The 23,087-nt window shown below is 45.5% G+C and overlaps 1 protein-coding gene across 2 annotated transcripts in view; it reads left to right on the top strand.

The window, feature by feature from the left end:
* Positions 1–23,087, top strand: part of parp8 (poly (ADP-ribose) polymerase family, member 8) — a 627,363-nt gene that overhangs the window by 435,672 nt on the left and 168,604 nt on the right. For both annotated transcript variants that reach the window (XM_085972589.1, XM_085972580.1), the window contains one exon: positions 11,362–11,917. In XM_085972589.1, coding sequence (XP_085828715.1) covers positions 11,362–11,917 — 556 coding nt within the window. The remainder of the gene's footprint in view (positions 1–11,361; positions 11,918–23,087) is intronic.

Here is a 23,087-nt window from a genome sequence, read left to right as displayed (position 1 = left end):
CTCACCGAACAAAGACAATCGATTGATAGCAAAATACTGCAGATGTTGGAAATCCGAAATAACAACAGAAAATGCTGGAAAAACTCAGCAGGTTAGGCAACATCCGTGGAGAGAAATTTGAGTTGACGTTTCGGGTTGAACCCTTCTTCAAAACTGGAAAGAAAAGAAAATAGATCGAAGGCAGGGCTGCGATCGGACAAAAGAAGTGAAAGAGACAATAAAAGGTATTCGAAGCCAGACGAGATGGTAATAGGCTGAGATTAGGTGTGAAGTGTACTGGCAGGGCAAGAGATAGCTGCCAGGTGGGAGAGTGAAACAAAAGGAAAGGGGGGAGGGGAAAGGAGTGGAAAAATTACAAGTAAAAAAGTAACAGGGGCCGAGGTTATGATCTGAAATTGTTGAACTCGATATTGAGTCTGGAAGGCTGCAAAGTGCCTAATCGGAAGATGAGGTGCTGTTCCTCGAGTTTACATTGAGCTTTTGTGGAACAATCCTTTCCACCCGCCCCCCAGCCCCCCTTTCCTTTTGTTTCACTCTCCCACCTGGCAGCTATCTCTTGCCCTGCCAGTACACTTCACACCTAATCTCAGCCTATTACCATCTCGTCTGGCTTTGAATACCTTTTATTGTCTCTTCTACTTCTTTTGTCTCTTTCACTTCTTTTGTCCGATCGCAGCCCTGCCTTCGATCTATTTTCTTTTCTTTCCAGTTTTGAAGAAGGGGTTCGACCCGAAACGTCAACTCAAATTTCTCTCCACGGATGTTGCCTGACCTGCTGAGTTTTTCCAGCATTTTCTGTTGTTATTAAAGACAATCGATCTCAGTCTTGAAAGCTTCAGTTGTCCCAACATCCACTGCCTTTTGAGGAGAGTTCCAAATTTCTACTACCCTTTGTGTGGAAAAAGTGCTTTCTGATTTCACTCCTAAATGGCCTAGCTCTGATTTTAAGAGTACGTCCCCTTGTTCTTGATTTCCCCATCAGAGAAAAATGTTTTGTCTGTATATACCCTATCAAATCCTTTTAAGCAACTCGATCAGATCATCCCTCAGTCTTCTATACTGAAGGGAATACATCCCAAGTTTATGCAACTTCTCCTCGTAATTCAACGCTCTAAGCCTCCAACAGGATATGTTTGAACTGTGGGAAAAGCAGGAAAGAATCATCCTAAACGAGAGATTAAAGTCTCAGGCCCCGATATTTACTGGGGTGGATCTTGTGAGCGGGGTGGATCTTGTGAGCGGGGTGGGGGGTGCGGTGGGGGGGAGGGTTGGCCGGGCCCTGCATGCTATGGAGTTTTAAATCCACAGCGTACATCATTTTTTTCAAGCAGGTTCCCCACCCGGAAGCCGGCCTATTTGACAAGCTTGGTTCCCTGTCAGGCAGGGAACGCTCCAGAGAAGGCCGCAGGCCAGGAGCAGGTAGGGAGCCTGCAGATGGTTAGTGGGAGTGTAGATCCGGATCATGCGGGCCGTGGGGGGGTGGGGGGGGGCGCGGGTGGTCTGATCCCCGGGGGAGGGGGGGATCTGATCCCCAATCCCGGGGTGGGGGTGTTCTTTGGATCGAGGGCAGGGTCTGATGGCAGGCAGTGAAGAAGGTTAGGTTGGTGAGCCAGCAGGAAGGTGTCATGCTCCCCTTGGCCCACAAGCTGTGCTAAAAGGCATTGACCTTTTCCATGAAGCAGTCCTCCCCTCGCTTTAGCTGCTGGGTTTCCCGAGGCCCAGGAAACCCTACTGGCCAGGGTTAAACCTGGAAGATAGGTTAAATCTGAGGCACGCAGCCTCAATATAATAATTAAATGGCCAATAAGCCTCCTCAGAACGGGTTGGTTGCCTGCCCCCTGCCCCGCCTCCATTAAAACCTGAAGTGGGCGGGTTGGGTTTGGGTTTGAGATTTTCAGAATTTTAACATCCCACCCAACCCAAACCCACCTGTGTTTTGGGTTAAAATTACCCCCTCAGTCACACAGGTAACATAAAGGTAAATTCTTCTAAAATGTGGTTTCTTATTAAACCAAATATTGCAGACAAAATGGTAGAAATTTTGATGGTACCATTGTGCCACAGAAAGTGTGGCAGAGCCAAATTTCCATCTGCGCATCTGGCCGCACTGTGTCCCCACCCAAAACTCAGGGATGGGGGGGTCATTAAAATGCATGGGGCAGGCACCTGTGCCAGTATTGGCACTACTGGGTCGCCCAGCCCACGGACCAGGTGGGATTTCAGAGCAACGACTTGCCAATCCACTGATTGGTGCGAATGGGCCGGTCTGGCTGTAGATTTTACTGGCTCTAATCTTTTTTGCTGCTACTCCCTTGCTGGTAGGCTCCATATTTAAACCACAATGAGTCACTCTGGGATTGATTACTGTTTGAATATAGCATTTAAGGGCCCATATATGGCCTTGCACTGCAAATAAGGTTGCTTTGTGCAGACATACCTACAGCTCGCCATACAAAGGCGTAATTGGTGGAAATTTCCCGGGGATTCCAGGATCCCACGAGGCATGCTCACCAGAGTGATGTCGGGATGGAGGGGGAGTGAGCGGAAGAAGCAGTTACACCCCAATTCCCTGCTCCTTCACTCTCAGTCCACCAGATTTATGCCCCAAAAAAGAGTGGATTTTGTACGCTAAAAATGTTCACTCCTAATGACACAAATAACAAATAGGAGTTAAAAAGGCAAAAGCAAAATACTGCTGATGCTGGAAATCTGAAATAAAAACAGAAATTGCTGGAAATACTCAGCAGGTCAGGCAGCTTCTGTGGAGAGAGAAATAGAGTTAACGTTTCAGGTTGATGACCCTTTGTCAGAACTGGAAAAAGCTGGAGATGGAACAGGTTTTTAAGCAAGTGTAGGGGCAGGGAAAGGGGGGAGGGGAGGAAATTACAAAAGGGAAGGTCTGTGATAGGACGGAAGGCAGGAGAGATTAAGAGACAAAAGGGATGATGGTGCAAGGCAAAAGGAGATGGTAATGGGACAAGTTAAGAAACAAAAGATGGCTCTAGATGAAGTGTAAATGGCGATGGCAGAATGGAAGACAGCTGCCATGTGAGAGAGAGAAAAAAAAATGGGAAAAAAAGATAGGGGCAGAGCTTATGGTCTGAAATTGTTGAACTCGATGTTGAGTCCAGAAGGCTGTAAAGTGCCTAATCGAAAGATGAGGTGCTGTTCCTCGAGCTTACGTTGAGCTTCATTGGAACAGTGTAAGTGGCCGAGGACGGCGAGGTCTGAGTGGGAGTGGAGCGGGGAATTAAAGTGACAGGCGACCGGAAGCTCGGGGTCACCCTTATGGACTGAACGGAAGAGTTGCGGATGTAAGTGGGAAGAGACTGGACAAGGGGAGAAAAAATAAGGTTGAGATAGGAAGAGATAAGTTCCATGGGGCAAGAACAGGCTGAAACGATGGGTCTACCAGGGCAGTCCTGTTTGTGGATCTTGGGAAGGAGGTAGAAGCGGGCTGTGTGGGGTTGGGGAACTATGAGGTTGGCAGCCGTGGAAGGAAGATCTCCAGAGGCGATGAGGTTAGAGACGGTCTTGGAAACTGTAGTGTATGTGCCTTTAAGAGCCCCATGTGTACTGTAATGCCGGTAATGGCCACTCGGGCTATATAAGCCTGTATATTGTGTTGTATCCGTTAGTTCCCCTCCAGACTTTGTTTAGTAAACACCTATCAAACCAACTCCTGTCTTCAGTGTCTCTATCAACACACAGACACAACAGTGGCGACGAAGTGGAAACGGACTTACCTGCAATTTGGCAGCACCTCAAGGACATCGATTCCTCTGGCGTCCAGAAGAATCAAGAAAGTGAAAGAAGCTGTGGTTTCACCAGCTGGCCAAGCTGGTGGCAGGTACTGCGCTAATCCTTCCTGGGTGTCAGGCTGGGGCTCCGGCGGCTGGCTCTACAGCTGGGCCAAGCAGCGAAAGCGGAGGCAAGCAGTAACAGACGGGGAGGGAGCACTCGGGAGACGGCCGGCGCTGCAAGCAGGTCGGCGTTCAGACCGAGAGAGAAAAAGTCCGGCGGGAACGAGTCTCCAACTGTAAATACATTTTTTTTTTTTAAACGGAAACTGCGGGAAACAGCGTTGTCATCGGCAGCAGTGGCAGGAAAGCGCGGGAAGTGCCATATCTTTTCTGCAGAAAAGAAAGAAAAGCGCGGGAAGCGCCATATCTTTTCTAAGATGCCTAAGTCTGGCAATATTCATTCTTTTGATAACGAGATAGAGGATTGGACCACATATGTGGAAAGAGTGGAGGTATATTGCACTGCAAATGGAATAGAAGGTGAAAAAAAAGCTTCAGTACTGCTAAATCTAATGGGCGCAAAGACATACGGGCTGTTACAAAATTTAATCACTCCAGCCAAACCAAAGGACAAGAATTTCAAAGAAATTGTTGATACCCTACAGGAGCACTTAAACCCAACACCACTGCTGATAGCGGACCGATTCAAATTCTTCAAGAGAAATCAACACAAGAATGAAAGTAACGCTGATTACCTCACCGAATTAAGGAAGCTATCAAAACACTGCCAATTCGGGGCAGGACTAGCAGATTATCTTCGAGACAAATTCATCTGCGGTCTCTTAAGTGAAGGAACATAGAAAAGGCTGCTTTCTGAAAAGGATTTAACACTGGACAAGGCTTTCAGTATGGCTGTATCATACGAAGCAGCCGCAAGAGGAGCTGCAGAGATACAACAAAAGACACAGGACTTCGGCACCCATGAAATGACACAGGGTTTCGAGAGATGTTATCGCTGCGGCAGATCCACCCATGACCAGAGGGACTGCTGGTTCAAGGACAAAGCATGCAGGCAATGCGGAAAGATTGGACACATTGCACGGGTATGCCGATCTGGACAAAATAAATCCACAGACAGGAAAAAAAAAATCAATAAAGAAAAGTACAGAAAGGTACAAATGATGACGGACAGTAGCTCCGAAGACCAGAAGAGCGATAGCGACTCCGAAAACAAGAGACTAAGCTGTCTCAAATTACATAATGTACTTGCCAAAGATGATTACCAGACCATTTGGGTTACCCTCACGATAGCAGGGTCCCCAGTTAAATTGGAGCTAGATACAGGATCAGCTCTGACCGTCATAAATCGATGGGATTACGAGCGGCTATTTCCGCATATACCTTTAAAAGACACATCCATTATCTTGAAAACATATACGGGGCAGAAAGTATACCCCAAAGGAAAAGTAAGGGTGCCTGTTGTATACAACGGCAAGGAAATACAAAAGTTGTATTTATACATTCTACAAGATGGTGGCCCACCGCTGTTGGGACGTGAATGGATCAGGAAAATACGTTTAGACTGGCACTCCATTCAGGCACTGACGGTGACCAGTAAGAAAAAAAACGATGATGACGTCATACCTGAACGATTAAAAGTCATCTTGGCCAACGCCAAAGAAGTGTTTCAAGAGAACTAGGAACCTTGAAAGGCATCACCGCCTCAATAAAAGTGGAAGATGCAGCAATTCCCAAGTTTTTTAAAGCAAGACCGGTGCCATACGCAATTCGTCCAGCAGTCGAGGCAGAGCTGGAGAATTTGGAAAATGCAGGCGTATTATCCAAAATAGATTGGAGCGAGTGGGCAACACCCATCGTTCCAGTCATGAAGAAAGCATTGAATAATGATAAATCTGAAGAACAGAGAAAAATTCGCATCTGTGGAGACTTCAAGGTGACGGTAAACCCGGTCCTTCACACGGTACAGTATCCTCTTCCGAGGATAGAAGATATTTTCGCCTCACTATCCGGAGGGAAATGTTTCACCAAAATTGACTTGGCACAGGCATATCTACAGATGGAGGTTGAAGAGGCCTCTAAAAAAAAAATCTCACAATAAATACAAAGGTCTGTACCAGTACAATCGACTGGTTTTCGGAGTAGCATCCGCTCCAGCTATCTGGCAAAGAGCTATGGAACAAGTCCTCCAAGGGATTCCGGGGACTCAATGCTACCTAGATGACATCCTTGTAACAGGAGAAAACGACAACGAGCACCTTGCCAATTTGGAGCAGGTGCTCACTAGGCTGAGAGAACGGGGCCTACGAGCAAATCGCCCCAAATGCGAATTTTTCCAAAATCAAATATCATATTGTGGCCACATAATTAATAAGGAAGGGTTGCATAAGTCACCTGAAAAAATTGAAGCGGTCATAAAAGCCCCAGCACCTGAAAATGTTTCACAATTAAGGTCGTTCCTGGGATTAATAAATTACTATCATAAATTTTTACCAAACTTATCAACTCTTCTACACCCTCTTAATGAACTGCTACAAACAGGAGTAATTTGGAAATGGAGCGAAGACTGTAAACGTGCCTTCCATAAATGCAAAAACTTAATCACGTCCAAAGAAGTTTTGGCTCATTACAACCCATCACTGCCAATCAGACTAGCGTGCGATGCATCCCCTTACGGCATAGGAGCAGTATTATCGCATAAATTCCCTGATGGCTTGGAACGGCCGATAGCTTTTGCGTCACGCTCATTCAACTCAGTTGAGCGTGACTATGCCCAAATCGACAGGGAAGCACTCAGCCTGGTATGTGGAGTGAAGAAATTCAACCATTACCTACACGGACAAAAATTTACCTTGTTGACTGACCATCAACCCCTCATCTCCATATTCAACCCTAAAAAGGGTGTTCCCATTATGACAGCGCAAAGGCTACAGAGGTGGTCCCTTTTTCTAGGGGCACACCAATACAACATAGAATACAAAGGATCAAAGCAGCATGGGAATGCTGACGGTTTATCGCGCCTACCGTTGCCAACGGTAGAAGAGGCAACTACAGTAGACCCAGTGGAGATGTTCCACTCAACCATAGTGGAATGTCTACCAGTAACAAATTCTGCCATTGAAAAGGAAACGAGAAATGACCCGATTCTCTCTCGAGTCTATGACTTAACGGTGAAGGGATGGCCAGCACATGCCGAACCACTGTTGCCAGCATTCTCACAAAGAAGAGAACAGCTGTCAGTATGCCGAGGATCCTTGATGTGTGGATCCAGAGTGGTGATTCCACCCAAACTCCAGGATAAACTGCTAAAGGAGCTTCACGAGGGGCATCTGGGTAGAGTGAAAATGAAGAACCTAGCCAGAGCGTTTGTATGGTGGCCAGGTATCGATGGAGACATAGAAGAAATGACCAAGAGCTGCCTAGGATGCCAGAAGGTCCAAAACGCTCCACCCCAAGCCCCTCTACATCCATGGGAGTGGCCCTCATCTCCCTGGCAAAGGGTACACATCGACTTTGCTGGTCCATTTATGGACTCAATGTTCTTAATCGCGGTTGATGCACACTCCAAGTGGCCGGAGGTAATAAAGATGTCCTCCACCACCACGGAAAAAACCATCACAGTATTAAGGACCATATTTGCCAGGAATGGGCTGCCGGAACAGATCTGTTCTGATAATGGACTGCAATTTGTGTCCGAAGAATTCAGGAAGTTCTCAAAAAACAATGGGGTTAAGCACTACACGTCCGCCCCATACCATCCCGCCACCAATGGATTGGCTGAAAGGTTTGTCCAGACCTTCAAGAAGGCCATAAAGGCCATGGGTAATGAAGACATAAATCTTCAGCACAAGGTGGATAACTTCTTGTTCGCACACAGGAATGCAACACATATGGTTACAAACCAAACTCCCGCCATGATGTTCTTCAATAGAAGCCTAAGATGCTGGCTGGATTTGATCAAGCCCAACATCAGAAGGGACGTGGAGAACCGGCAATTTCAAGGCATGAATGAAAGGCCAACTAGAACCTTCCAGATAGGTCAACAAGTTTTGGCCCGGGACTACCGTACCGAGAAATGGCAGCCTGGAACTATCTGCACACGACTAGGACTGCTGATGTATACCGTGGACATCGGAGAAAGCATAATAAGGCGCCATGCTGACCAAATCAAAGGGTCATCCGAAAAGGGACAACCTACACCACAACTCTATACGCCTAACGATGAAGTAGAGATACCCATATCTACCTCCGATCTGGTGATACTGGAACCCGATGAACCCGACACTGGCATTCAAGCCGAATCAGCCTTGCCAAAAGAACCTACTACACCACCAGAAACTACTACACCACCGAGGCGTTATCCGGACCGAGTCAGGAAGCCTCCAGAGAGACTGACTTATAATTAATTAACTGCAGCAATGTGTATATTATTTTTCTTATAACATGTAATTAATAATTACTTAAAATATTATGTACTGGTTAGCTAAAAGGGGAGGAATTGTAGTGTATGTGCCTTTAAGAGCCCCATGTGTACTGTAATGCCGGTAATGGCCACTCGGGCTATATAAGTCTGTATATTGTGTTGTATCCGTTAGTTCCCCTCCAGACTTTGTTTAGTAAACACCTATCAAACCAACTCCTGTCTTCGGTGTCTCTATCAACACACAGACACAACAGAAACGGTGGCTTGATGTTCGGTAGTAGGGTCATGGTCCAGGCGGAGATAGGAGGAGGTGTCGGAGAGTTGGCGTTCAGCCTCCGCTAGGTAGAGGTCGGTTTGCCAAACAACAACAGCACCACCCTTGTCAGCAGGTTTAATGACAATGTTAGGGTTGGATCTGAAAGAATGGAGTGCTGAAAGTTCAGAGGGAGTGAGGGGTGCAGAGAAATTGAGACAACCGATGTCACGCCGGCAGTTTGCAATGAAAAGATCTAGAGAGGTTCTGTGGGGCAAGAACAGGCTGAAACGATGGGTCTACCAGGGAGTTAAAAAGGGATTTTTTCTAACTTCTTTTGAAAATACTTTGAAGTTCTTGATAATCATTCAGTTGAATCTAACTCTTCTCCAATAAAAAAAATGTACCCGATAGCAATGAGAGGATCTAAACCGCATAGAAAGAGGCCATTCAGCCCATTTTGTCTGTGCCGGTTCTTTACTAGAGTGATCCAAAACTAATCTTGCTGCCCTGCTCTCTTTTCCCCCCCCCCCAACCCCCCTACCCACATAGTCCTGCTTCAAATATCTTCAAATATCTGTTTTCCATTAAAGAGACAATGATCTCTGCCTCAACCACTTCCTGTGGAAAAGCATCCATTCTCCAACAACCCTCTACATAGAGAAATATCCCCTACCCTCTTTTCACTCTGTGACAATTTTAAATTGATGACCATTTGTCACTGACTCTCCAACCAGAGGAAATAGTCTATTCCTATTCATGCTATCAAAATCCTCGTAACTTAAAAAATCTCTATTAAATCTCCCCTTCATCTTCCCTGCTCCAGCGGATGCAGTCCCAGTATCTCTTGACAGATGAAACTCCACATTGGGAGTACAAAATTGTAAAAATGCCCAACATTTACAAGTCTAAATATTATGGGGCTGAAATTCCACAGATGTTGAGTCATTTGCACTCGTCTGTCCCGTGTTAATGAGGTGCACTCCCACTAATCCCATCAATTCTGACAGGGTCAGTGTTGGAGGGCACTGCCAGATCATAACCCAAGGCCTATAACTTTCAGTTCTGTTCAACAAGCTCTGTGCTGTTTATTCACCCCATAATCTTCTGCTATCCATTATAGTATTGCCGGTCCCTAATACCTCTAATAACCTGTTAATTTAGTGGTTTTATCATTAAAATCACCAGCACAAATTGAATATGCAGTTGTTCAGAAGTCTTGACCCTCATTCTAACTGGAATATTTCCTGGTGTTGGGGGAAGATTTCAAAACCACATTGCTAGTCTGAGAGCTCTGCTCACCCACATCCAAGCCCAATGCAAGTTCCAGCACCCAGCTTTTGAATGCACCTCAAAATACCTCCTCTCACGAAGAATATCAGTGCCTCTCATGGCATTATTGATGGGCCATTTACGTTACTGTCACTCTTGTCGTCAGAGGCAACCATGTAATGCATCCCGATTTTAATCACTCCACCATTGGTAGCCATGCTTTCAGCCTTTGCCCTAAGTTCTGAGTCTATGACTTGGATAAGGCGACCAAGTGTAATGTATCCAAGTTTACTGATGATACAAAGCTAGGTGAGAAAGTAAGCTGTGAGGAGGATTCAAAGAGGCTGGAAAGGGATGTAGATAGGTTAAGTGAATGGGCAAGAACATGGCAGATGGAATATAATGTGAAGCGTATGAAGTTATCCACTTTGGTAGGAAAAATAGAAAAGCAGAGTATTTTCTAAATGGTGAGAGACTGGGAAATGTTGCTATTCAGAGGGACCTGGGTGTCCTTGTACACAAATCACAGAAAGTTAACATGCAGGTACAGCAAGCAATTAGGAAAGCAAATGGTATGTTGGCCTTTATTACAAAGGGATTGGAATATAAAAGTAAAGAAGCCTTACTACAATTATATAGGGCCTTGATGAGACCACACCTGGAGTACTGTGCAGAGTTTTGGTCTCCTTACCTAAGGAAGGATGTACTTGCCTTGGAGGGAATGAGACGAAGGTTCATTAGACTGGGATTCCTGGGATGGGGGGATTGTCCTATGAGGAGAGATTGAGTAGACTAGGCCTATATTCCCTAGAATTTAGAAGAATGAGAGGTGATCTCATTGAAACATATAAAATTCTTAAAAGGCTTGATAGAGTAGATGCAGGGAGGATGTTTCCCCTAGTTGGGGAGTCTAGAACAAGGGGTCACAGTCTCAGGCTAAGGGGTCAGCCATTTAGGACTGAGATGAGGACTCAAGGGGTTGTGAATCTTTGGAATTCTCTACCCAGAGAGCTGTGGAATATTCAAGACAGAGATTGATAGATTTTTGGATATTAAGGGAACCAAGGGATATGGGGATAGTGCAGGAAGATGGAGTTGAGGTAGAAGATCAGCCATAATCTTATTGAATGGCGGAGCAGGCTCGAAGGGCCGAATGGCCTATTCCTGCTCCTATTTCTTATGTTCTGGAATTCCTTCCCTAAACCTCTCTGCTTCTCTACCTCTCACTCTTCCTTTAAGATGCTCCTTAAAACTTACCTCTTTGGCCAAGCTTTTGGTCATCTGTCTTGATATCTTCTTCTATGGCTCAGTGTCAAAAATGTTTTTATTGATCTTGCTCTTGTTAAGTGCCTTGGGATGTTTTGGTATGTTAAATGTGCTCTATAAACGTAAGTTGTTGTAAAATAAATGTGGTTTGTCCATTGCCTACAACAAGGATACCCCCTTTTAGGCTGTAAATGAAGGTGATTGAGTGCATGATTCTAGTTTATTCAGTATACACAATGTTGTTAGAATCATAATGTGCTGGATTAATGAGCTGTAATTAATCTATAGTTGAATGAATGCAAAAGTGTTCCTAGTAGTTGTTGTCCATTGTATTCATAGAAGTACCTTAAAATTTAAAATTGAATATAGCATTGCTTCAATTCTAGGTCGCCAAGTTATCCTCCACCTGGATGTGGCAAAAGCAAATCAAAGTTGAAGCCAGAACAAGATGGGATTCCCAAGTCACAGAAACTGTTAAAGAGGAACTGTTCCAATACTGTCAAGGTGGAAGATGGTTGTGACTCCAAACCTCACAAACCTCTTGGCCGTTCTTTCTCCAGTGACCCCAGAGCTGAACAGGCTAATTCTACAAAGCCACATAAACTTTTAAGTCGGTCATGTTCTGCTACCATGAGGCTAGATGAAAATCTTCCTTTGAAACCCCATAAGTTACTGAGCAGGACGTGTTCTGGTGACCCCAGATGTGAGCACAACAGTGCCCCCAAGCCACATAAGCTGCTGAGCAAGTCCTGTTCCAGCACTCTGAAGACAGAGGACACAGATGGACTGAAACACCATAAGCTGCTGAGCAGGTCCTATTCCAGCAATGCCAAAGTGGGTAAAACGGAGCTGTGCAAAGAGCCCACTTCTGAGGGTAGAAGACTCTCACTTACCTCAGGTCTCATTGGCATATTAGTACCTTCCTCTTCATCACAGCCTACAGTATGTACATTTCTAGTTTCCATTTTCTCTTTTTATTTTTCCTGAGTGAACTTAATGATAGGATTTCATACATTTCAAAGACTAACATTAACAAAAGATAGAGGAGTTTAGAAAATTAGCTGGTCTGATCTCAAACATATATATTCAAGATGAGTGCCACCAACATCTAGTTTAAAACTGAGTCACAGCATTGAAGTTAGAACCTGCTAATCAAGATTGCAGTAGTCTTGCATTGGATTTAGATCTGTGCTGCAGATACATGAAATATTTTCATTAGAACTGTCCTATCTTTATCTTAAGCCATTAACATTGTAGGCATTTTATAAATCAGTGTCCCAGTAGCACAGCAATGTGAAGCATGGTTCTGTATTGTCACTGGATATTTGTGATGAGTCTTCAGAGGTCACAGCAGGGCTGCTGTTTGGAATGTCACAGTGACAGAGACTTTCTCTGGAGAAAATTTGACCTTGGCCATTTCCCCTCTACAACAAGCATCCCTTATATTGACTCAAACAAGCAGCGTACACAGAGATTGGGTGATTGCTTGCCCACTTACTTAGTTGCCTGAAGTTAAGAAAAGTTGAGGCTGGATTTCTTTTTAAATGGGATGGGAACTGATGAAGAGGGTGATTTTGAATTCAATTATAGGGACTTCAGATAAAATCTAGAGTCACTGAAGAAAAGGACCAATACAGTGAATTCTATTAAATATCATTTCTTTTCATTTCTCATTTTTTGATAAAGGATTCTTTTCATTAGAATTAAAGACAAATACTGCTGCCATGTCCTGTCTATTAGAGTCCGATACATGCCACATATTTCAAACTATCCCTTAAGTGAAAAGCCAGCAAAGAAAGAAATACCAAAGATGATGGCCAAATTTTGCTGTAGCAGGGCATCTAACGGCATCTGCCGTTAGTTAGACTTGCCCTTGCACGTTTAGGTTTTTAAATTTTTAGCGTGGAATGTTGCTGAAAGTGCGAGCTGATAACATCGCAGCGAGGGAAACAGAGCATCTGGGACCTGAGTGAACGGGGAAAGCAACTGTGTATCTCCTTAACCAATTAGATTGAAGGATAATGAAATTAACAGCGCAAGGACTGAGAAGGAAGTGTAAATTAGAATGAGAGATATGAAGAGAGGGAAAAAAAGATTGGATTGAGAGAGAGAAAAGAAATAGGAAGAGCAAAAAAAAAACATTTTAAATTTGACATTTTTTAAATTGCCAACAACAATTAATGCCTGAAGGAATGCGACTCCACATTTATAATAGTTAACTTTTGGTGCCATAAAGGTTGATTGGCAGTAATTAACAGTTATCACATGGTTAAAGGGGCACTTAGACTGGAATGGGCAAGACTTAGCTTTCTGTGGCGAGTTTAGTTTATGTCTACCACGCAAATACAGCAGCTTCACGTCGTTCAATGCATTTCAATGGTGAGCCAGACAGCGAGCTGCCGTTTTTGTGAAGCTAATGGGGGGAGCGGCGCAATTGGGACTTTTGGATTTTTGAGTTTAACCTCACAACTGTCACTCGCCTGAAGTTGCTGTACCATTTGCGCATTCCTTTCCTTATCGGATCTGGCCTATATGTGACTCCAGTCTCACACCAACGTGGTTGACTCTTAACTGCCACTCAATTGTATTTCAAAAAGTCCCATCTCCACCTTCTCGAGGGCAACTAGGGATGGACAATAAATGCCAGCTTTGTCAGTGACACCCACATCCCCAAGAATTAATTTTAAAGAAACTTGTTTTTACTGATTTGTGCACATAGACACCTAAATCCCTTTACTCCTACTCTCTCACCATTAAGAAAATATTCCAATTAGTCTTTCTTGGATCCAAAGTGGAGGACCTCACACTTCCCCACATTGAACTTTATTACACTTGAAGCATAGTATTTGTTACAGTGACAATGTTGGTAAGCCACTGGACTGTGTATTGTCTCTCTCTCTCTCTCTACAACAGAATGTTGTAGAGAGAGTTGGCTGGTCTCACAGATAGCACTGTTTAAAATGCTGTGCACACAGCCAGCATCACTGCAAATTCTTGCTGACTCTGCAGGGGCACATGTTCACAGCTGTGATCAGAACACTGACTGAGAGACTAAAGCATCAGCTTTACCACTTGCTCAGTAATGGACTGGACAGTCTGGGCTCTGAGTAGGGTGCATTTGGAAATTTCTAAAATACAAAAAGAAAACCAGACCACTGTTTTTGAAATAGGATAGCAGTTTATTTCAATTACTGCTATGTCTTTTCATGTGGAATCATTAGTTATTAAGGGCTTCAGTTAATTTTCATCACCAGATTAAGCCATTAAGAGGTTTAAAATGAACAGTCAATTCTGTTAAAATGGTGAACAGCAGATTCTTATATGAACATGTTTAACATGTTCGTTATTAACCTCACGCAGCATGATTTCAACCAGCAGAATCCTCCGCGTGATCCCACTCTCATATTCTGCAATATTGTGGTTTTTTTTTGTTATATATGTTTTATGAATTTGATAAATTTTGTGTGTTGACATAGAAACATAGAAGATAGGAGCAAGAGTAGGCCATTCGGCCCCTCGAGCCTGTTCCACCATTTAATGAGATCATGGCTGATCATCCAAATTCAGTACCCTGTCCCTGCTTTCTCCCCATATCCCTTGATCCCTTTAGCCTTAAGAAATATATCCAACTCCTTCTTGAATATATTTAATGAATTGGCCTCAACTGCCTTCTGTGGTAGAGAATTCCACAGGTTCACCACTCTCTGGGTGAAGAAATTCCTCCTCATTTCTGTCCTAAATGGCTTACCCCTTATCCTTAGACTGTGATCCCTGGTTCTGGACTCCCCGACCATCGGGAACGTCCTTCCAGCACCTAGTCTGTCTAGTCCTGTTAGAATTTTATAAGTTTCAATGAGATCACACCTCATTCTTCTAAACTCTAGCGAATATAAGCCTAATCGACCCAATCTATCCTCATACGTAATTCCTGCCATCCCAGGTATCAGTCTGGTGAATCTTCGCTGCACTCCCTCCATGGCAAGAACATCCTTCCTCAGATAAGGCGGCCAAAACTGCACACAATACTCAAGGTGTGGTCTCACCAAGGCCCTGTACAACTGCGGGACCTTATCGAAAGCCTTCTGAAAGTCCAAATACACCACATCCACTGGTCTTCCCTTATCTATTCTACCAGTTACATCCTGAAAAAATTCCAGTAGATTAGTCAAGCATGATTTACCTTTTGTAAATCCATGTTGACTTTGTCCAATCCTGTCACTGTTTTCCAAGTGCTCTGCTATTACATCTTTTATAATGGACTCTAGCATTTTCCCCACTATCGATGTCAGGCTTACCGATCTATAATTCCCCGTTTTCTCTCTACCACCTTTTTTAAATAGTGGGGTTACATTAGCTACCCTAGATGCAGGCAGCAATTTGTATTAGAAATAGGTTAAACATATTACTGTTCAAGCAGATAACACATTTAAAGAGTGAAACATCTGAGAAGAGTATTTATAATGTTTGAAAGCAGTATTGCCTTGAATTTCCCTGCAGTGATGGGTCATCACCAAGGATAAACTATCCACCAGTGTCAGCTAGCGCAGTCGCTGGCACTATTGGTTCTAATGTCTTTGAGTCAGAAGGATGTGAGTGTCACGCTGATGTTCCAGCGCAGTCGTGAGATGAGTACACTGACTTGCTGATCGGGTTAGATGAAGAGGAGTGGGAGGAGGCTCGTGTGGAGCATAAACACCGTCATAGACCATTTGGGCCGAATGGCCTGTTTCTGTGCTGTAGACTTTATGCAACCCTGTACAACAACAACAACTTGCATTTATATAGCGCCTTTAATATAGTAAAACATCCCAAGGTGTTTCAGAGGAGCGTTATCAAACAAAATTTGACACCAAGCCAAATAAGGAGATATTAGGGCAGATGAGAGGTAGGTTTAAAGGAGCATCTTAAAGGAAGAAAGAGAGGTAGAGAGGCGGAGAAGTTTAGGGAGGGAATTTTAGAGCTTATGGACTGGGCAGCTGGAGGAGATTACATAGATAGGGAGGGGTGAGGCCATGGAGGGATTTGAAAACAAGGATGAGAATTTTAAAATTGAAGCCTTGCTTAACCAGATGCTAATGTAGGTCAGCGAGCACGGGGGTGATGGGTGAACGGTGCGAGTTAGGATACGGGCAGCAGAATTTTGGATGACCTTAAGTTTATGGGGGGTAGAAGATGGGAGGCCGGCCAGGAGAGAGTTGGAATAGTCAAGTCTAGAGGTAATAAAGGCAGGGATGAGGGTTAGCTGAGGAAGGGTTGGAGTATGGCGATGTTATGGAGGTGAAAATAGGCGGTCTTAGTGATGGCGTGGATATGTGGTCGGAAGCTTACCTCGGGGTCAAATACGACATCAACTTTGTGAACAGTCTGGTTCAGCCTCAGACAGTTGCCAGGGAGAGGGATGGAGTCGGTGGCTAGGAAACAAAGTTTATGGAGGGAATAGAAGACAATGGCTTTGGTCTTATTTAGTTGGAGGAAATTTCTGCTCATCCAGTACTGGATGTTGGCCAAGCAGTCTGACAATTTAGAGCCAGTGGAGGGGTCGAGCGAGGTGGTGGTGAGTTAGAGCTGAGTGTCGTCAACATACATGTGGAACCTGATGTGTTTTCGGATGATGCCACTGAGGGGCAGCATGTAGATGAGAAATAGGAGGGGGCCAAGGATAGATCCTTAAGGGACACCAGAGGTAACGGTGTGGGAGTGGGAAGAGAAGCCATTGCAGGTAATTCTCTGGCTATGACTGGATAGATAAGAATGGAACCAGGCGAGTGCAATCCCACCCAGCATTGGAGTAGGATGTTGTGGTCAACCATGCCAAAGGCTACAGACAGGTCGAGAAGGACGAAGAGCAGTAGTTTACCACAATCAGTCACATAAGATATAATTTGTGACTTTGATAAGAGATGTTTCGGTACTATGGCAGGGGTGGAAACCTGATGGGAGGAAGTCAAACATGGAGTTCCGTAGGCAACATAGACGTTTTGGGCCAGCACAGCCCACAAACAGCAATGAGATGAATGACCACTCAATCTGTTATATTTTGGAAATTTGGTTGATGGAAGAATATTCATCATGACATCCTAAGAACTCTTGCTCCCCTTTGAATGCTGCCAAAAGATCTTTTAACACCCACCTGAACAGGCAAATTAATTGCAGTTTAACATCTTATCTAAAGTGCAGCCCCTCGGGCACTACAGCATTCCCTCATTGCTGTAAAAACCCACAACCCATAAATGTTGTTAGGTAAGGGTATTATGGGTTACGGAACCAAGGTGGGTAGATTGTGTTAAGATATAGACCGCCCATGATCTAATTGAATGGCGGAACGGGCTCGAGCTGCTGAATGGCCTACCACTGTTCTTATGTTCCTAACCTTCTGACCCAAAGGTGAGAATGCTACCACTTGAGCCAAACTGATGCATTCATCATTAATATTGCATAGTGTCACCCGTGGTTCAGATGGTAGCACTCTCACCGCTGAGCCTGAGACCCAGAAATTGGGGGGTTTATCACCACCCGTTAGCGCCAGATTCGAGTGAAGAAATAGCGGCGGCTGCTCTTCTGCCAGTGGATCCTGCAGAGACCGCCATTTTCAGATCAGTGAGTGTGCAACGCTCATTTGATGCCCAATCTGTGAGTTTGGAGTTCGCCGTTCAACTTACCAGCATGTCTTAAGTGCAACAAGTGAGCAAGCATTGACGAGCAGGGAGGAGGCTCCAGCAATGGTATTTAAAGGGATCTTCAGCAACTACTTGCACCTGACATGTTTCTTTAGTTTGACTGGCTCTGTGCAACTTTCTGCAACTCCAGCAGTTTTATAAATTTCTTTCAAGGTCCTAAGGTAACAGGGAGTGTTGTTACAAATGGAGAACACCTTCATTCTTATTTAAAGGCTTCTGCTCACAACACTTGCTCACAGTCATGGGGGTTCTATTGGCAATCCCCCTCGCACTTGAGTATCTTAGGGAGAGGGAGCAGAGGCAGCGATTAAGAGGAAAAGATGCGCACAGAGGGAGGAGGAGGAGGAGGAGGGCAGGAGGGCTCTCAACAGGAGGCCTTACCCACCTAGAGTCTTCAGACAGCACTTCTCTTATTAAAAACAGAAAATGGTGGAAATACTCAGCAGGTCAGGCAGCATCTGTGGAGCGAGAAACTGTGTTAACATTTCAGGTCGATGACCTTTCGTCAGAACTTCTCTTATATCCATTTAAGTGAGGAGCAGTGTATTAGGAGGCTCCGCTTCACCAAGGAGGTGATCACAGAACTCTGCCACCTCATGCAACAAGATCTGCAGCCTGAGAGCAGAGCAAACACTGCTCTCCCAATGTCAGTCAAGGTCACTGTGGCCCTCAATTTCTTTGCCAGCGGATCCTTCCAGTCTGTAGCAGGAGACATAGCTAACATCTCACAATTTGTTATCCATCGCTGCATCCGGGATGTCACTGAGGCTCTCTATACCAGGAGCAGGAACAATGTTTTCTTCTCTCTGAGCAAAGAGAAGCAGGACGAGCGAGCATGTGGCTTTGCCAGGATAGCGGGCTTTCCCCACGGTGTAGAGCGCCATCAACTGCACCCATGTGGCTTTGCGGGCGCTGTATTACAATCCTGAGATCTTCCATAACTGCAAACTAAATGTGCAGTTGGTGTGCGACCATGCCCAGCACTTCCTCATGGTTAATGCCTGCTATCCTGGCAGCAGCCATGATGCATTCATCCTGCGTCAGTTCGTTGTGTCAGCAATCTTCCAGGCTGGTGGAAGGCTGCTGAGTTTCCATGGGGGAGACTTCAGATGGCCTTGCAGGATGACCTCGAGCAGCTGTAGCCCTAGAAGGGCCGACTGTAGACTGCACCACCAGTCTGGGCTGGCTGGCTGACAGGCCGAGGCAAGGGCAATGGTGGAGTGGCAGTGGTGGGAACAGGAATACTGTCATCTTGAAAGAGGACAGCAGAGTCCTGCTCCACTGACCCACTGCCACTCCTCCGGGGCAGGGTGTCAGCATTCCTAGCAATCTGTTGGCACACAGATTGCTGGGCTGCTGCAACACCCTGCAAGCCAAGGTCGACAATGGTAAACCCAGACACAATGGCAGCAGTCTGAGCTTGGGTGGCATCACACTGACTGCATGAGAGTGGTCTGAGCTTGGGTGGCATCACACTGAGATTGCATGAGAGCGGTCTGAGCTTGGGTGGCATCACACTGAGATTGCATGAGAGCGGTCTGAGCTTGGGTGTCATCACACAAACTGCATGAGAGCGGTCTGAGATTGGGTGGCATCATACTGAGACTGCATGAGAGCGGTCTGAGCTTGGGTGGCATCACACAGATTGCATGAGAGCGGTCTGAGCTTGGGTGGCATACTGAGATTGCATGAGAGCGGTCTGAGCTTGGGTGTCATCACACTGAGATTGCATGAGAGCGGTCTGAGCTTGGGTGGCATCATACTGAGACTGCATGAGAGCGGTCTGCGCTTCCGCTGCTGCACTAAGACGTTGGGTTGCTTCCACTTGTGCTGCAATGGCAGCCACGGCATCGCCCATCACACGTACCATCATGTCTGGGTTGACACGGTCTCTTCGGGAGTCTTCCATCATTTCCAGCCTGGAAATCCTGAGCTCCAAGCTCTGCGAAAAGCCCCGTGAAATGTTGGAGGTGGACTCCTCCATGCTCCTTGACATTGTCACGAAGCTCTCTGGCAGGCTTGCCATTCCACCTAGCAATTCAGTGTGCATGCCCATCACCCTTCTTCTGAAGGCCACTCCATCGAGATCCTCATCTGAGTCCTGTGCAGCAGCACTCACACGTGAACTCACCCTCTGGGGAGTTGGTCTCCAAGCTACCCTTTCCCCCTGGCCTTGCTGCAGCTCATTCATGCCCGGTGCCTCACCCTGTATGGATCCCGCTTCTACACTAGCCTCTAAAGTACATGCAGTGCCAGTTTCTGAGCTGGTATCTGCTAGTAACAGATGCAATGATGCTGTGTCTCCCCCCTCGCTCTCGTGCATTGCCTCAGGGACAGGCTGCTCAGGTGCTTGTTCTTAATTATCTGAAAGCAGAAAGGCACAAGAGTCGGGTTCTAGTGAAGGGAGGGCGGGAGAAGCAAGATATGCATGTGTACAGCATCAACAGCTTGAAAGTGAGAAGAGATTGTGAGATGAGGGAAAGTGGGATGTGAGAAGAAGGATTAGGAATGAACATACTATTGTTGTCCCCAAAAGGTTCAACCTCGCCGGTTGCCACGGCCTCTATGATCTGCCGCCCAATGATGCCTAGCACACTCTCCTCCAGCTGGCTGAGGTCGTGGATGTCAGCCTGCCCGCTGCTCCCTCCGATTATGCGTGACCTTGGCCTGCAAGAGAAAGAGATGTGTGTGAGTGAGTGTGGTGCAATGTGTTTAGGTGATGTGCCTGCCATAGTATAGCTGTCAGTGTGTGCAAGGTGTGAGATGTGGGTGTGAGTGCTGCAGCAGTGGTAAGGTTGTGAGGGTGAAGTGAAGCTCTGATTATGAGGTGTGAGTGGTGATAGGTAGAGATTGTTGGTAGGTGAGTGCTGGGGGTGTGATACATTGAGTAGTGTGTGAGGCTTGTGGTGCAGATGGTGAGATATGGCATTTGCTGAAGCCTTCACTCACCTTGACATGTCTTGTGAGGTCATTAAACTTCTTTTGGCACTGGATGGCTAACCTTGGCACCATAGTGCTGGCTGTGACACCTGCGGCTATCTCCTGCTAGAGCCTTTGCGAGGTGTGTGGCGAGGGTTTCCTTCCAATGTATGGGAAGAGGACAGCCCGCCTCCTCTCCATGGTCATGATCAGTGCCTCAAGAGCCGCGTCGGAGAATCTGTGAGCTCTCTCCCTTGGCTGACGCTCCACCATGGGTTTACATTACCTTCTTGCAACTGCAGTTTTGAGTGGCTTGACAATGTGGTGCTGTAGCATCAATGCACCTCCCCATCAAGTACTGAATAAGCCTGTGGCAAACATAACTGGGAATTATACTGGATTCGATATTGGCCCACCTGTTGAGCGTTAAGCCAATGAGCATCAGCTTTAGTGCTGAAATCAAGACTATAATCATGTTAATGAGGACTGAGCATGAATTTTGCGTGCTACCTAGACCATTTTGACATGGTGCAGCTTAACATTGTTGGGCCTTAACACTGCCCCTTTTGTGGCCATATCCAATTTCTAGGCTTGAAAGTTTTGGGTTCAAGTCCCACTCTAGAGCCATGAGCACAAAAATCTAGGTTGATACTCCAGTGCAGTACCAAGGGAGCGCTGCAATGTCAGAGGTGCCATTTTTTGGATGAGACGTTAACCCAAGACCCCGTCCGCCCCCTCAAGTGGATATAAAAGATCACACAGCATTATTTCGAAGAAGAGCAGGGGAGTTTCCCCCTGTGTCCTTGCCAATATTTATTCCTCAATCAACATCATTAAAACAGATTATTTGGTCATTATCACATTGCTGATTGTGGGATCTTGCTGTGTGCAAATTGGCTGCCGTGTTTCCTACATTACAACAGTGACTACACTTCAGAAAAGTACTTCATTGGCTGTAAAGTGCTTTGAGACATCTTTAGGTTGTGAAAGGCACTATATAAATATAAGTCTTTTATTCATACTGATATAACAACATTAACTTGCATTTATATAGCGCCTTTAGCATAGTAAAACGTCCTGAGGAGCTTCTCAGGAGAGTAATTAGACAAAATTTGATACCAAACCAAAGAAGGTAGGTTTTAAGGAGTATCTTAAAGGAGGAGAGAGACGTGGAGAGGCGGAGAGAGTTAGAGGGGGAATTCCAGAGCTTCAGGCCTAGACTGCTGAAGGCACGGCCACCAATGGTGGGGTGAAAGAAGTCAGGTATGCACAAGAGGCCAGTATTGGAGATACACAAGCGTTCTCGGAGGTTTGTAGGGCTGGAGGAGGTGACAGAGATTGGGAGGGGTGAGGCTATGGAGGGATTTGAACACGAGGATGAGAATTTTCAAATCAACGTGTTGCCAGACCGGGAGCTAATTTAGGTTAGCAAGCACAGGCGTGATGGGTGAGCAGGATTTGATGTGAGTTAGGTTGCATGCAGCAGAGTTTTGGATGAGCTTAACTTTATGAAGGTGGAAGATAGGAGGCCAGCCAGGACAGCAAATACAATAGAAAATATTTTTTAAATTAAGCAAAATACTTCTAAAATGGTTCAGCGGAACTTGCTATTTTAAAACTCTTAAAAATATAAGGGTAGAAATCCTATGATCAATTCAAAGGGGACAGAAGTGTAGTGGGCCAGAAATGTAACCGGGCAGAAAAGCTACGGTGAGCAATTGATGACCCCATCCCAAATCCCAGGGATAGGGTCATTTAAAAATTCATGCGGACACTGACACTCATAGCAGAACAACAGGAGTGACCACCCAAGTGAGAGGTGGCACCTGAAACCCAGAAAAAACGCACTTTTTTAAATCCTCCAGTCATGATGTTAAGGTGTTAGTTGAAAAGGGGCAATCAAGCCTTCTGGGGTTGGTTTCCATTCACTTTTACACCCTACAGCCCCATTTTAGGCTTGTAATGGGAACTGTGCCTGTTCTCAGCAAACATTGGACCTAATGGGGTGCTTCGGGCAGAATTCTCGGGAAATCCTGGGAGTGCTCCTGAGGCACACCTAAACTTTTGTGCCAACGTGACAGGGTGCAGGCAGGAGTGCTATCCTCCCACCTCCCCTCACCCGAGTGCAATTTATTTTGTCATAAATGGGAAAGAAACCCAGTGCATTTGGGTTGCATCCAAAAGTCTCCCCCACTCCCCCCAATCCCACCAGGGTCGTGTCCCAATTGTGCCCCCCAATTGCAAATTTTTGGGCCTATATCATGGCAAAATAGGATAGCTGTGACATTAAAGAATTAAGACTGTTATTATGTTCTTAACCTTGGAGAAAAGAAGGTGTTGGGGGAAAGATGATGTCTTGGGTGAGGACAGGGATGGAAGAGAGTGTCTCTGGCAACAACTTCATCTTTGAAAAGAGAAGAATTCAAGTTGACCAATTGAAGTTTTCAAGATTTTGAATGTTTTTAATAAATTTTAATAAAAGCTAAATATAACATAATAGAATCCACACTGAAGGG

The sequence above is a fragment of the Somniosus microcephalus genome, chromosome 2, assembly GCF_052327205.1.
Source record: "Somniosus microcephalus isolate GS21.2 chromosome 2, FLI_Smic_1.0, whole genome shotgun sequence".
In the NCBI taxonomy this organism is placed as follows: Eukaryota; Metazoa; Chordata; class Chondrichthyes; order Squaliformes; family Somniosidae; genus Somniosus; species Somniosus microcephalus.
Note: the sequence above shows the minus strand (reverse complement) of the source record. Positions and strands in the feature narration are given on the sequence as shown.